The sequence below is a fragment of the Sceloporus undulatus genome, chromosome 5, assembly GCF_019175285.1.
Source record: "Sceloporus undulatus isolate JIND9_A2432 ecotype Alabama chromosome 5, SceUnd_v1.1, whole genome shotgun sequence".
In the NCBI taxonomy this organism is placed as follows: domain Eukaryota; kingdom Metazoa; phylum Chordata; class Lepidosauria; order Squamata; family Phrynosomatidae; genus Sceloporus; species Sceloporus undulatus.
This window is the reverse complement of record NC_056526.1, coordinates 69835581-69851440: the sequence shown is the minus strand read 5'-3', so window position 1 is coordinate 69851440 and position 15860 is coordinate 69835581. Positions and strand designations below refer to the sequence as shown.

Below are 15860 nucleotides of genomic sequence, written 5' to 3'. Positions count from 1 at the left end.
ATACACACACACACACACACACACACACAAATTAACAATTGGGTTTGCCTCCTATTTTTCATCTGTGTGATTATCTTTTATCAAGTATACCAAGTATATAATGGAGCACCTGTGTACACTTGCAACTCAGTCCTATTTTTTACTGTGTTCAAGTAGCCTTAGTCTCAATAAAGATGGACAGATTTGTAGTCTAAGAATACTCCTCTGCTCCAAAACAACTGGCTTTTAAATGGCTTGAACAGAAATCCTAAACTGCAAAAGATACTATACATTGTTTATTCAGCAATAAATATATCAGATTCTTCTTCTTTGAAGTATGTGTGGTGCATTGCTTGCATATGTATCCCTGGTTAGCGGAAAAATACCTTTCTTGAGGCAGGGCATGTACAATAAGGCCTTTGTTCTTTTACATTTATCACTGATTCCTTAAAGTTAGTGATACCTGCAATGTTCTCTGTCTTGGGATTAGCTTCTCAAGATTACTGGGTGTGGTGGCATTAATACACAGAGGAAACTAAGTCTGGCATAGCTCTGTTTACGCTTGGTGTTCAATGTATTATAGTAAAGAACTAAATATTTCTGAGTCCTGTGACGGCAATGAAAACATAACTGAACAAACCAGTTTTCATAAAAGAAAGAGACACCTTCATAATACCAATAATATGTCTTAACAATTGCTAACCACCGATGCATGAAATGTGGATTCTTGTTCTGGATCAGCTGACTTTCCTACTAGCACTGTTAATTGCCCCTTTTAAAGATCAATTCAGAACAGTTTTCTCATTTTAGCTTTTTAATCTGACCAATCTTTTAGCTAAAGTAAAATGTAGGAATTAGAAGCCATTGATTAAAAGTTACAGTGAACACAGCCTTTATTCCAGTCCATTCACTAAATAAATGGACTATCAAACATTATACAGTGTGCCCTTGGTAGTAGTTGAGGTTTCGTTTCTGGACACCCAAATCTGTGGATGCTCAAGTCCTATTATATATATAATAACATTGTAAAATGGTGTTTGTTATATAAAATAGAAAAATCTAAGTTTGCGTTTTGGAATGTATATATTGTTGGAATATTTTCAAGCAGTGGATAGTTGAATCCATGGATATGGCGGGCTGACTACAATACATAGTCACAAAATTGATCAGGCTTAAAAGAAAAATTATGATATCATAGGTTAAAGTCTGTATCAGCAATGACTACTTTCCATGTGAACCAAATTCAACTGAATCAGTAATTGGTAAAGTGCACCCATAATTTCTTCAGTGTTATAGCAAACAATGCCACTGTGTAATCAATATAACACTAACAACAGTATAACAACAATATAACATTAATAGTTCAGTACTAACATTTTGAGTATTTTATCCTAGCATGGGAATGCTATGGCCCTGTAGATGTTGGATTGCATTTCCCATCATCCCTGATCACTGGTCATTCTGGTAGGGTCTGATGCAAACTGGTATCCAATATCTGCAGAGTGGAGCCATAAGTTCCCCATCCTGCTTCACCCAAATGCTAAGGCTAACTTAAATCCCATTTATTTCAATGGGTATGTTCTAAGTATGACTAAGTCTGGGTCCAACCACTATGCTTGGTGAGATTTAAACACCTATTTTGAATTCTCTAGTGAAGTATCTGTGCACTTTCTTTTGAGATCCTACAAAAGTATAGGAAGTCAGCATTTAAAAGTGATGTGCCCTACCATGATCTGATTAAAGACACAAGGAAAGACAACATTTTTACAACTTGACATTTTCAAAGTTTGTAAATGCCCCAAATTTCCCTTCTGTTGACATATAAAACACAAAAACCCAGCAATGATGGCCAGTGGGAACATGGCCAGACAGATACTCCTTCACACACTCTTGAGCTCCCTCTTCCACCACTGTGGGATTTGCAAAAGTAGCTCTGTCTCAGATGCATGAATACAAGCCAAATTAAAATGCTGGGTGATTGAAGTAAGTGAAAGAAAAGTAAAGGAGTGAGAGAAAAGAGGTGGATTAGGAAAGACAGAGAACTGGAAGTATAAATATGTCAGGTATTTAGCATGATTACTTCTTCCTGATGATTGCTTATTTTGGATGTTGACGTGTTAAATAAATACGTTAAATCTCATTAAATCATGTGCTCTAGTATGGATGGCTAACATATCACACCTCATGCTCTGGCTATTAAATATGCAGCTTTCTTATTAGAATAAGAAACCTATTGTTCACTACAATCTGTAAGTAGTGGTAGCTTTTGTTCTGAAAAGCTTTCAGGAAAGTCTCAACTCAATTACTTATCCTAGGAGCTAAAGGGGACAACCATGATTCATCAGAAGGCTCCAGAAAGAATTGTAAATATTCATTGTGGCAGCAGGATAGGAACTCATGATATTTACTGCTTATCCAATAGTGTTAAAATGTTTATCCTAGCACACTAATATTCAGATGGTAGTGTATAGGTGGCTATACATGCATGCAAGTGCACACACAATCAAAGGAATAAATAAAAGCCTGCAGCATATAATAAATTTTGCGTGCTAAAAACTTTCACTCCAATGCTCTAGGTTACTGCATGCAAGGAGCTTTCTGTGTGGCAGACATTTTTAAAGGACACTCAATCTGTGGATGATTTCAGCAGCCTAAAGTTTAAATAAATATTGCCACTCATTCACATCCTTTCAGTATTATTGTAATAGTTTTTAAGTGAAGACTTTGAGGTCCTCAAGTCATCAGAGGATGCTGTCATTAACTGGAAAATATTTATAACAGCAAATTGGAACACAACATAGCTGGAAACTATCTGACTCTCTCCAGGGTTTCTTGGGGTATGATCCTGATATAAAGGAGTCATCATGTGAACATGCTGACTCTTATGGATTGGGTATTAATGAAAGCTTAGGTGAAGGAGCAAATAGCAGGACTATGTTCTTTCAGGCTAGAATTGCTCCCTAGGCCTGACATTTAAAGCTGTTATTGATCACCCTAGGGGTTCTGCTCATGGATAAAGGTCATCAGATGGCTCCATTTATTGTAATAATATTTTGTTCTTGTTTTGTTCCCTGCAGGATTTCCTACTACAGTATGCAATAAACCTTGTCACAGGCTCTGTAATATGTAGCTGTAATTCAAAACTGTAACTGACTTCACTGAGATGCAATCTTATGATTTCTACGAGTTGAAACAGTAAGATAACTTGTGTCTGGGCATATAAAAAACAACGCAATTGTATCATACATTAGTAAAATAAATTTCAGAATAATGTACTGAAAATAGGATTTATTGGGATTGCTAAAGTGTCATGAACATAACAAGCTACTGAGTTCTGCAGAATTCTGTATCAGCCTACATCGCATGGTACAAAAATTGAACGAATAAGGATGATACAAAAAAGTCAGGTTACTGAATCCAGTATGTTCAGCAGTGCTTACACCAATGTAAATACACAGAATACAAACAATGAATAAATAAAAAAGGTACGGCTTACTGAACACAAACTAATCCAGCTGGTAAATAGACAGATAGACAGTCCATCCCCCTGCCATGCAGGAAATCCAAATCAAAGCATCCCCGACAGATGGCCATACAGCCTCTGTTTAAAGACCTCCAAAGAAGGAATAGAATCATAGAAGCTTGGTGGGTAACATACACCAGGAAGTAGATATGGGAAGTATTTCTTTGTTTGTTCTGTTGGATCTTTCAGCAGCTTCCAGATTCCATACGCAAGCTCATTATAGGCAGCTTCCAGCTTACGTGGAAGCCGGTGGGAGATTGAGAGAATGGCGCACACAACTGTGGCGCACACACATGACTGCGCAACTTGCACGAGCCCCATTATATGTAACAGAGCCCAAGCATACGCACTTTTTACCTTATGCGGGGGTGGTGGTCCAGAATGGATCCCCCGCATAAGGCAAGGGCAGAATGTAATGTCTTACAGTGGACCCACTCCTTCCTTGAGGGGCAAACTCAGAAGGTGGTACTGAGCTAAGCCTGTTGACCCCTTAGCCATTGGCCTCTGGACTCTCTCATGTTGGTTTTGTCCCCCATGCTATTTAACATACTCATGAAACCAGTGTAAGAACTTATCTGGAGTTCTAGAGTCTATACATGGATTAGATCGAACTCTATTACTCTTTTCCACATCAGTCCAAATAATCGTTCCAAACTGGTTTCCAAACTGGTGCTTGTTGCAGTAATGGACTATATGGGGACAAACAAATTAAAATGCTCCTGATGGGACAAAAGGCAGATAAGGAAATAGGGATTCAGCCTGTGCTGGATGGGGGTTACATTCCCTTTGAAGATGCAGGTTTATACCTTAGGAGTACTTCTACATTCAACACTAAGTCTGGGATCTCCAGTGGTGGCCAAATGTGCATTTGCATAGGTCCTAGAGACAATGGACCTGACCACAGTGACAGTGACATATGCCTTGTTATATTCCATTTGAATTGCTGTAATATTCTCTGTAGGAGCCTTCCTTTGAAGAGTGTCTAGAAACTTAAGCAGGTCCAAAGAGCTGCAGCTAGATTTTTAACTGGGACTAACTACAGAGAGCACACAATTCCTGCGTTGCAACAACACTGCTGGGTGGCAATCTATTTCTGGGCACAATTCAAAGTGCCGGTGATGATCTATAAACCCCATATTATTCAAATCCAGGTTGTTTAAAGGACTGTATTCTCCCATATGAACCTCCCTTATTTTGAGATCATCTGTGGAAATCATTCTCTCTGTCCCATCATCCTCATATATATATATATATATATATATATATATATATATATGCGCAGTGGGAACATGTAACAGGGTTTTCTTGGTGGTTGTTTGGTTGTATCTGAGCCTGGCTGCAGAGAAGACAGGTGAGCACAGACATATGCTCTATCCTAATGTTACATTTAATCTTGTTTCCCTTCTGCACTACTTAAACAGAATTTGAACTCTATCAAAAATAGACTTTTAAGCAAGATAATTTATAAAGAAATTAATTTTACAGGCCAGTGTCAATTTACCTGAGGTATAACTCCAAATGCTTTTCTCCACTGCTGCACAGAAACAGTGTTCCACGAAACATTGTCAATTTGAATATCCCCTTCGGTATTCAGGAGTCTCAAGAAAGCAAACAGCAAAGTACTTTTCCCTGAGCCAGTTCTTCCTAAAAGGCCCACCTGAAATATTTATAAACATAAATTAATGAAGAAACTCTTGCCTATAAATTAATAATATGCATGTTAGAAATTAACAAAAGAGCAATTCAGGGTAGAAATGTACTGTGCTGAAATGGTACTGAAATTATAAATATTAATAGAACAGTAGGAACATAAAAAGGCCAAGACAGATTCTGACAATGGGAAGCAATCATATAACAGCCATCAACTAACCAATAATATAATCTGTCATTTTTTAAATAAACACACAAAAAAGCGTTATATTCTGCTTTAGACCCAAAGGCCAGTCTGGAACTCTATATGTCTGTATGTAAACTATACCATGCACACATAATACAAAAAGAAAGTACTTAGAACTCTTTCCTGATTCTCTCCCCCCCTCCCACCCCCCGTACTTTTAAAATCACAACACATTCTTGGCATGGTTTGATGTTAAATATGTTAAATATGTGGGATAGTGGGAATGTATTTTATGTATAGGTAGGCTTGTGTGTCTTTAATTTTGCATGTTTGTTTGTTTTTTGTTTTCCAAGTTTGTTAACTCATATGTCAAATCAATAAAAATTATTTGGAAGAATATCATAACACATTCTTATTATCCTTCCAGCAATTTTAGATCCATTTTGAATTCTGGTCTCTCAAAAACTAGGTAAACAGGTTCTCCCACTGTTTTTGCAGAATGTGCTGCATATTAGAATAATGAAATATTTATACTGAATTTTTACAGTTAGAAATGAAGGACTATTTGACTTTCTGTTTAGCAGTGTTGCTGCAATGTGTTTGAGGAACTGTAAACAATTTAGATTAAAATATTCTCACCCTTTGTCCTGGACTTATTGAAAAGGAAATGTTTTCAAGGATAGCCCGTCCTCCATCTACATACTTGGCAGTGAGATCCTTCACAATCATTTGCCCGCCAGATGGCCAGGTATTCTTTTCCACTGCATGCTTGTTCTCAATTATAAGGGCATGGGAAAACCCATCATCCTTTGATGGTGGTGAGGTTTTGGATTCTTCTGTTGGCATATCAATGAATTTAAATATTCGGCTGACAGACCGCATCTGAAAATCAGAGCAGACACCACTGAAGTAATTGTCACAACTATATCAAATATTAAGTAAAAACATGATTTCCCCTAATATATTATTTGATCCCAAAGGAAACTTCATCCTACTGAAATGTTATAATTTCTCTCTCAAGAGCAACAGAAAACTGAAACCTAATATTAAAAAATAATCTTTATTCTGCAGTATACAAATTGTGAATACAAATTATTTGCACCTCTGACATTTTTCTTCATCATATGTACAGTTCCTTCTGTCATAACATCTCACTGTCCCTATGAAGCTTTGGTCCACGAATCTTAGTGTTACTCAATTTGGATGTAGGCTATCTGAAGGACCATAGTCTCCCATAGGAACCAGTCTGGTTTTTGAGATCTTTGGGGAAAGTTCTGCTTTCAGTCCTTTCACCTTCTGGGACAACTCTGCTGTAGATGTGAGGGAGCATTTTCTTGATTTTCAGGCTTTGAAATCTGCTACAGGATGCCTTCTACCCTGATGTCTTTTGTTCTGCAAAGGCCTTTTTATTCAGACAGGCTTTGACAAATGACCAGGCTTGTTGGATTGGTGTTTCATTTTTTTCTTTTTACTGGTTTGTTTTTAATTCTGACTAATTGTTTACATTTCCCAAAGTAAACTTGTAAATTGCAATGTAACGTGAATCTATAATGTTTTTATTCATTTTATGTATTTACACTATTTTACTGTCAATGTGCTTGAGTCAAGACAATAGGAATAGAATATATAAATATTTCAAAAATGTGGGGAGAGGGGATGAGAACCAATTCAAGTGTATGCATGGCAGAATTTGTGTTTGGAGAAGGCAATGTAGGACATGTACTAGGTTAGCCATACAGGTTTATTTTTTTATGCCTAACCATAGAAATTCCTGTGACTGTGCAGTTAGAGAAGCTATAGAAACCACAGGAAATGAATGCACTCTATGCCTATACTTTCCACAAATAATCAAGGGGCACAGATACAGAAATCAATAACTAAAAGCCATATTTGGATCAGTTCTTAAACAAAATAGGGATGCTTAGAAGGGGGATACTTTATACATTTTATTTCAGTAACATTCAAAATAGCTCCACGCACCCAGGGCCAGATTTAGGCATAATTTACTTATATTAGATCCTAATATTTTTATACTGAACCACATTGACAAATATATGATAACATAATAAGGCTCATAAAACATAATGTGTAATCCTTGCATACAAACATATAAAATGAAATCAACCATTTCAGATCACATTCTAAACCAGGTTTCTTAAGAAAAAAAGAAAAATTATATGTACAGTATTACTATGCTGCCTTTCCATCTAGTCACTATTCACAATAGTGTAAATGATACACTTAAGACATATTTTATTCCTACCAAACCTTATTCTGTAGGGAAGCTAATGAAGCTTTCTGAAGCACTCTTTTATTAGTTTATGCTGACCTTTCAGATCTGAGGGCAACAATGTAAATTGTCAACCAAGGAAAAGTAAACTTTATGATGAAGAGTCTTTGTGTATTAATGGTGGGAAAACAGAGCAAGACTCTGTGATTAACTAGTTATTCTTCTGTATGTATTCATCTTCAGAAGTCTGTCATACTTGCAGTGTCTTCTGAAAAATAGTACTCAATCCAGATTTAATATTTTAAGAAAACAAAAATAATTGAATTTTCAGCCACTGATTTTACTGAGTTTCTTCTGAGCATGACTGAAAATATTTCATTTCTAAAAATGTAGGAGATTAGAGAATTGACACTTTTGATTCATTATCTTAAATAAAGATGTCCAAAATGGTGATTCAAGATAATATTTCACCTGCTGCTCATATTATTCATATTATCACCAAGAATCTAAAAGAAAACAAACTAGCAAAAAAATAGATACAAATTAATGGAATAAGATGTGCCAATTTCTGTCACAGTCACCCCGTACAAAATTATGGGGAAAATAATTAATGTGCATGTATTTTCAGAGGGGGATTCTGTCTATGTGTACAGTGTGCAGTCAAGTGTATGAAGTTGACTAAGACAGTTACCTCAAAAATAAGTGCACCCATTGGTGCAATCATGACAAGGAAGAGAATACCAGTTAAAGTAGAATCTCTAAAAAAACAAAGATCTGGAGACCTTCATCTCTGAGTGGGGACTCCAGTGGTTGAGATAATGGGAGTGTAGTATAACAGTTTCATGTCCTTCCTTCCTGCCCTGTTAGCTGTCAAACCCTGTGAGGAGCCACTGTGGTTTCTTACTCATGGGGAGGGGATGGGGAGGCAATTCAGAGGAAGAAAATGAAGCTGGTTCAAGCTTGGGGGGAAATAAATGAGGGTGCACTCCCAGATGGAATAAACTGTCATTTTCCTTCCCCTCAGAACAAATACTTCCTCTTCTGAATTGCCTCCCCTTGCCAATTTTCCACACTAGTAAGGAGAAGGAGCTGATCCCCACCCTTGGCTTGACAGATGTGGATGGGGTGGTTTTCAACAAGGCACAATGGGCAAGAGGGTAGAAGTCTGTCATACTGTGTCCACCCAGAAAGAGACACCTATTTGCATAAACCACACTTATATGCAGGTAAACCTCTAACCGAATTGGACACTATGCTGACAGAGGAGATTATCAGACGGGAACGGGAGTGAAGCAAATCGCTCTCCTGCCCTTATCCCATCTGTAAGCATGATCACATGAAAGACATTCATACAACTCGTGCTGATCCTGTCATTATCTTGTTAGCAAAGTGTAACTGTATTAACAGGTTCTTCAATTATTACAAATTGAAGAGCAATGACGGGACAATTCCATCTCACTGACAGACGGTGATGTCGTATAGAAGTCTTTCATGCCATCATGGTCACTAGCACTTTATGGGCTGGAAAATGTCCAGATCAGTGCGACGTGTGAAAGTCCTTCCCCCAACAAGGACGGGAAAAGGATGGGGCAAGGGTGTCCTTTCCCCCATTTGATAATCTCCAGAAAGGGCAGAATGCCCAAAGGAGACCATACACACACAAAGATATTCTTAAAAGCTCATAATGAAAATGGAAGGATAAGGGTATTGAACTGTCAGAGGCTGGCTGAGGGCTAAAATCTAATATCTTCTTTGTGCCAGCAGTTCTTCACAGTATAGTGCTACATTTCTTTTTCAGTCTGATATTCTTATAATTAAGGAATACAATAGACTTCGTATTTAATGTACTTCTTTAGTTTGCATCTGTGAACCAATTTTAATGAGCAATAGGAAAGCATTAACCATCACTACTGAGCAGCTTATTTTCTCAAAATTGAAAAAAAAAACACCACCTCATTTCTTGAGCAATTAACTACAGAGGCCCATAGCATCTCCTGTGTTAATGAAAACAAATGTGTGTGTGTCTGTTATTACAATGTATTATTTCACAGTATTTATGTAATAATATATTTGTGTATCCAGGTGATGTGTCTCTGTGGAAAAATTTTAAAGACATAAGCCTAAGAAGACATAAGCAGAGATAATTCATCATTATCTTGCCCAACTAGACAGGCTGGGATGAGGGACTGAAGTCTACAGAAAGCAGGAGAAAAAAGAGAAGCAGGAAAAATTGGAGAGACAACGAGAAAACCTAAAGGTTGCTTTCTTCAAGAATTCCCAGAAATTGATATTAACTCTAGAAATCTGATGAAGAACTACTGTATGACTTCTGGAATGGTGAGCTGTATGCACTCTGTACACATGTATAAATAAAACCAAAATAGCCATAAAATTCCAGTGACTATATTCCAAAAATCATCGTAGAGTTGTACCCCTGCAGGTCTTCCAGCTCCAATGGAGTTCTCAATACAATTGTGATGTGAAGTTACAACAGCATTTTTACCCCTAAAAATCTATGTAGACATATGTGAACAGCCTACATATTAAGACCTATTTACTGTGGTAGACAACAACAGTTGAGTAACCTGGCTGTATTATATAATGCAAATATACGGTGAAGTTCCACTATTATTAATATTTAATATCCTATATGCCCACCTTCTGCCTCTGTGATAGCCCTTTCCCTGTCCACCATTTTGAGAAGCTTCAATTTGAGAAGATTCCCTGGCATGCATGCTAGTAGTTTCCAGCAGTCCTCTTAACTGTAGCAGCCTGTGTGGAAAGGGAAACCTCTGAAGCAGAAAAGATTAAAGATGTGCCAGAAGCAAGTAGCAAACACAAGGCTAGAGAGGTGGATTTGAAAAACAAAGAGTAAAGGAAATGTGAGTGTAATGGCAGCTTTTGTGGGTTGTAATGGTGAAAGTATATGTTGCTATTCCCAAATTCAGAATTATTACACAAATGGTATGAAATGAATATATTATTATGGGATGCAGACTTGCCAAAGAGCCTATTATTAATGTTAACATTATTATTTTGGAAGGAGGTAAGTGGAAATATCCTAAATATATAATTAAACTATTGGCTGCAGACAAAATTATATGGATAAACAATGGAAACTGTGCATTGTACCTGATCAGAAAGAAGATAAGATATTATGAAGGAACAGAAAAGTTAAGTATGAATCCTTTGGGGGAAAATATGAGTGTGACAAGGCTAATCATTCACAAGACTCCAAAAATCATAACCAATGGTAATTGAATTATGGAATAATTATTAACATTGATTTATAGGTACACGCATACGTAGAAATGATTATTCTTCAGACAAAAGAATATGCACATGAAGCATGTGAACATAACAATTTGGAATTTAAAAAAAGACATCTAGTGTGTAAGGAATGTTGTGATTCTTACCAGACTGTCTACATCTATGCTTGAGTTTACTGCCCATTGCAAGGTTCCCATAATATTCATGGCTAATGTAAGAACAATGCCAACTTCTCCTTCCCCATTACCTGTCAGGATAAAACAATTTTTTAAAATCCCAGCACACTTATATATTCTGATATATTTAAAGTAAATCTTCTCTGAAGTGATGCATCTATACCAAAATATAAGAAAGGTGCAAAAGAAAAGAGAAATTGAATTAAAAAGCCACATAACAAGAGATGATGTTGCAGTAAGTCTAAGTTATCTAGAGGAAACTTAGCAGACTGTGGAAAGCACCATGGTTTTTCAGTTGAGTTTGGAAATAACAAATTGCAAGTAACATAGCTACCCATAACTAATTACTTTTTGGTATGGCTGGATAATGAAGTTATATTTCAAAAATTATATAAAGTGTTATATAACAAAATTATGTCACAAGAGAGAGTAAAGTTAGCTAACTGGATTTGGCTAGAGTCAAAAATTACTTTTAAAAATTTGTTTTTAGAGTCATTTTGGCATAAGGTTTTCAAGTTTTATGGCATTTTCGTATCAGTCCTACAACTTTTCCTTCAAAGAAAAAACTGAGAAAGCAATAGAAAATGAACAATGCATCAAATAATAGAGTTACTTCATCATCATTATAACAAAGAACAATCAAAGGATATTTTTAAAACATTATAACCAGCAGTGGCAAAGAATTACAAAAATAATATCAGAAAAGTTACCCATATTTAGATTCTGCAGTCACAGTACTAGCTGGCACATAATTTGAACAGTGTTTGAACTAGAACATGGGAGCGGCTGTACTCCAGAATTAAATTCTCCCTAAAGTTAACTTCTAGCTGGTAGCAAAGGTGTGCTAGGCATTTCAATCAAATTTGACAAGGCCTAAACTCTGAGAGATTAGTTTTCTTGACCTTACCCTCACAGTAGGAGGGTAAGGTCAAGAAAACTCTGTCTAAGCACATTTAGCACTGTTACAAAAAACCAAACCTAAAAAGCCATTCTTCACTGCAGTACATAGAATCTTAAAAGGAAGGATGGGTAAATTGTGTCCTTTGAGCAATATGCCTCACCTAAGAACTGTTTTGGTGGCCACAGGGCCACTAGTTACAAATGATTTTGGCCCCAAAATGCCCTCCAGTGGACACAAAGGAGCATTTTTGCCACACTTCCTCCCTGTTAGGCCGCTTTAGGTTCAGAAGAGGCCTCTGTGAAAAAAGAGGAACATGATCAACTGTAAATAATAATAATAATAATGGCCCAAGTCACTTCCTGTTGTTTTTTAAAGGCCTTCCCCTGACATAAAATAGTAGGGGGGGGGAAACATGGCAAAAATGCCCCCATACCCCAGAAGTGGGGAAATCCATTTTGACTTTTTTCCAGGGTGGGGGTGTAGCTCTCCAAAGTAATTTCCCACGGTTGCTCATCCTTGCTTAAAAGGCTCTCCAGAAGGCCAGACGAAGTGTTCTCTTTTAGAGGCTGCAATAAGTAACAGACATAACTAATCTGAATCTTTTTCCAGTTAACAAGCCTATTACAGTAATTCTTCATATTTAAGGAGCTTTAAGTGCACAGCAAGACCTTTTATTTCAGTTCAGTTCAAAACAGAAATTATATACCTGTAGTAGCAATAGAAACAAATGTCACAATGATGAAGAAGATGACAAAAATCATTTCTATCCTCATCTGGAACCAACGTAATGTGGACAGGTATAGGAACCAATTTGCTGTATGCAAGTTCAAGGCTTTATGAAACAGAGTCTCAAAATACGGTTGCCGTCCAAAAGCTCTCAGTGTCCAAAGCCCCTTTAAGCTTGTAACAAGATGTGTGAAAATTGGACTTCTAGCTACAAAGAACAAAAAATTCAATGATGATGATGATGATAAGTACTTTTTACAAGAGACCTTTATTTATTTATTTTATTACTTTGCATCCTGCCCTTTTCCCAGAGCTGGGATTCAAGACCGCTTACAAAAGTTAAAATAAACACAAATAAAAACATATATGCAAAAACCTTTTTTAAAGTTAAAATATTAACTTATCTGTAGCACTAAACAAAACTCAAAAAATAATAATGAAAAGCACACTGTTAAAAGCCAATGCAATCAGTCCCCAAAAGTGCATTGGAGCAAGAACTTTTTGACCTGCTGATGGACAGAAAGCAACCTGTAAGCAGCCCAACATCCTTAGAAGACTACCAAATCCTAAGGGCAGTCACCAAGACACACTTGTGAGGGTGGTAGGACAAAGGTAAGTGTTTTCCCTTTGATTTCAGAACTTAGACAGTATCATCTGAAATTAAATGACCCTTGTACAGAAACCCAAATATCACAAATATCGTTCATTTCTATTACTAATGTGTTTGCTTTCTTTTGTAACTTTATCAGGTCACAGAACAATCATAAATGTATTTCACTAACCAGTAAGGCTATTTCACTAACCATGCAATAGATGATGATAATGATATTTTTTATTATGTTGATTATGTTTAAATTGTTTGTTAAAGATTACAAGGAGATAAAAGTGTAATAACAACAAAATAAATACAATAATATATTTACTATACAAAGAACAATTTGCAAATATTTGCAGGCTGATATCAAGCCATAACGTTTATGGTCATCATCTTGTAAATATTTACAAATGCTGCACCTGTGACAGTATGTCACACAAAAGAAATTTCTGCATATGAATTTGCTTATTCTCTAAGGATTTCCATCGTGCCATCTTGCTGTCATTTCTGTTCCTATAGTGACTCATGGACCTGAAACATTAACAAAATTTTAACCACTGTGTGCTGAAAGTAAATTTCTATGAAACAGATTCATAGTGATAATGTCATCCATTTGAAATGTCATAATAATTTTAGCTCCATACTTATTTCACACCGAAATGTCTATTATTATGTTAATAGTAAATCTATTAATTATCCTTGTCATACCTTCAGATTCCAGTTGTTTCAGCTGCTGAGAAGTGTGCAGGAAGTATGCTCTTAACATTACAAAGGCTGCTATCACAGGCACAGATGCCAGGAAGATGTATGGTTCAACAGCTGATACTACTATTATAGCACCAATCACAATGAATATTAACTGAGGGAAGACAGAAAAACATAGTTGACACAGTAAACACTCAACCCCAATTTTACAAATTAGAAATTCATAATTTCTATTGAGGAAATTAATGTATGTAATTCCAACATCCTAGAAGTTCCCTCTCAAATAAGAGATTCATACGAGAACAAAAATAAATCACCCATATTTGGAGCTAGAGCTCTCCGAGATTAATAATTGATTGCATGACTTTCTTAATCAAGTGGCCATTAATAATGCATCAAATGAATTTATATTGTTTTAAAGTCCTTGTCTGTACAATCAAGTCAAATAAAGTATAAGTGCTTGCAAGAGAAATGAAACATTTTTCCTCCATGAATCTGTGAAGAAATAAATGTGAACACTGTGCTAATGAAAATCCAAATCTACATCTACTCTGCAGGATAGTCCCTGAATGGAGATGATTCCTTCTTTGTGGATCTCACCACACCGGTTCTGCACTGAGATAACATTTTTGCATTTTCACTGCCCCATCAATATTCATCCTTAGAAGGTAAATGTATCAGAATATCACCTACAATACAATCACTATCTTGAACTTCTTGAAGGGAAAAACACCTATCGAGCCATTCACACTTTGTTTAGATATAATTATTGCAATTTACCATCAAAGGCAGAAAAGATTTTTTTAAAAAAAAGGAAAAGGGATATACACGATTGTCACAGTTGACAGAACAAAGGGAGATATGGGCCCGAACAGACAGGCCAAAATAAAGCTGCTTCAGGTCACTTTGGAGGTATGCTGTTTAAATGACATTCACATCTTAAAAGGCCAGAAGCTTAGGACTGGAGTGTGGCCTTGGCGCAGCTTCCGGCCTCTTAGGATGCACTCATCATTTAAACAGCATACCTCCAAAGTGACCCAAAGCAGCTTTATTTTAGCCTGTCTGTTCGGTCCCATATAATACTTAAAGTGGATCAATCGGGTTTTAAGAAGTTTTTGGAATCCAGTAAGTATTTACAATTTTGACGGTATTTTTGTTAATTCAACAGAAAACCTACATTTGGTTACTCTGTATTGGTGACTTTCCATAGTCAGGGCTTGATTAGGGGCAGCTGAAACAAATACATGACCACAATGAAACAGCTGTACTGGTGATTTATAGATGCAGGAAATACTTACAGTCCCCTATATGAACATAGCTGGACTCCAGAGGTACAGAGGAAGAGTCCAAAAGCTCTCAACCCTCCCCCACAACCCAGAGTTTGTACATCCCTGTGGCTAGATCCAATGTGTTGCCAACAGGGAAGGTTGCTATATTTCATCCTCTCAAACCGGGGCATCTAATGGCCATATTATTCAAATTATTATTAACATATATCATTAATTTGCATTCTGATAATGCAAATTACACATTAATTGTTGGGGTATTTTCCCTGATATGTTTCAACATTGCTACCAGTTTTTATAACTGCTATTCGTCCAAGAAAACTGTTTAAAGTGCAGTGGAAATGTTTAAAGTGCTGTAAAGTGCCTACGTAGCTGTGAAAATACTGTGAAACCATGGACCATCATTATCTCAGTAAATCCAGTGGCATCACTAGGATTAGGGTTAGCATCATCCACTGCAGTAACTCTTGGTATCATCCCCAAATGACCTCTTCCCATACCATACAGCATACTTAGTGACTCATAAATTGCAATTCCTTTATATCACTGAATGTAATGGTAATAGCAAATTAAAATTATACTTTTAAATTACTAAATTACTTTTAAATTAAAATTATACTTTTCAATTACAG

General features: G+C 36.4%; 1 protein-coding gene across 1 annotated transcript in view; it reads right to left on the bottom strand.

The window, feature by feature from the left end:
* The window catches only part of CFTR (CF transmembrane conductance regulator), a 120690-nt gene that overhangs the window by 17798 nt on the left and 87032 nt on the right, over positions 1-15860 (bottom strand). Inside the window, exons 19-23 of the mRNA XM_042470394.1 lie at positions 13946-14096; positions 12623-12850; positions 10986-11086; positions 5979-6221; positions 5004-5159 (exon numbers count right to left, since the gene is read on the bottom strand). Coding sequence (XP_042326328.1) covers positions 5004-5159; positions 5979-6221; positions 10986-11086; positions 12623-12850; positions 13946-14096 — 879 coding nt within the window. The remainder of the gene's footprint in view (positions 1-5003; positions 5160-5978; positions 6222-10985; positions 11087-12622; positions 12851-13945; positions 14097-15860) is intronic.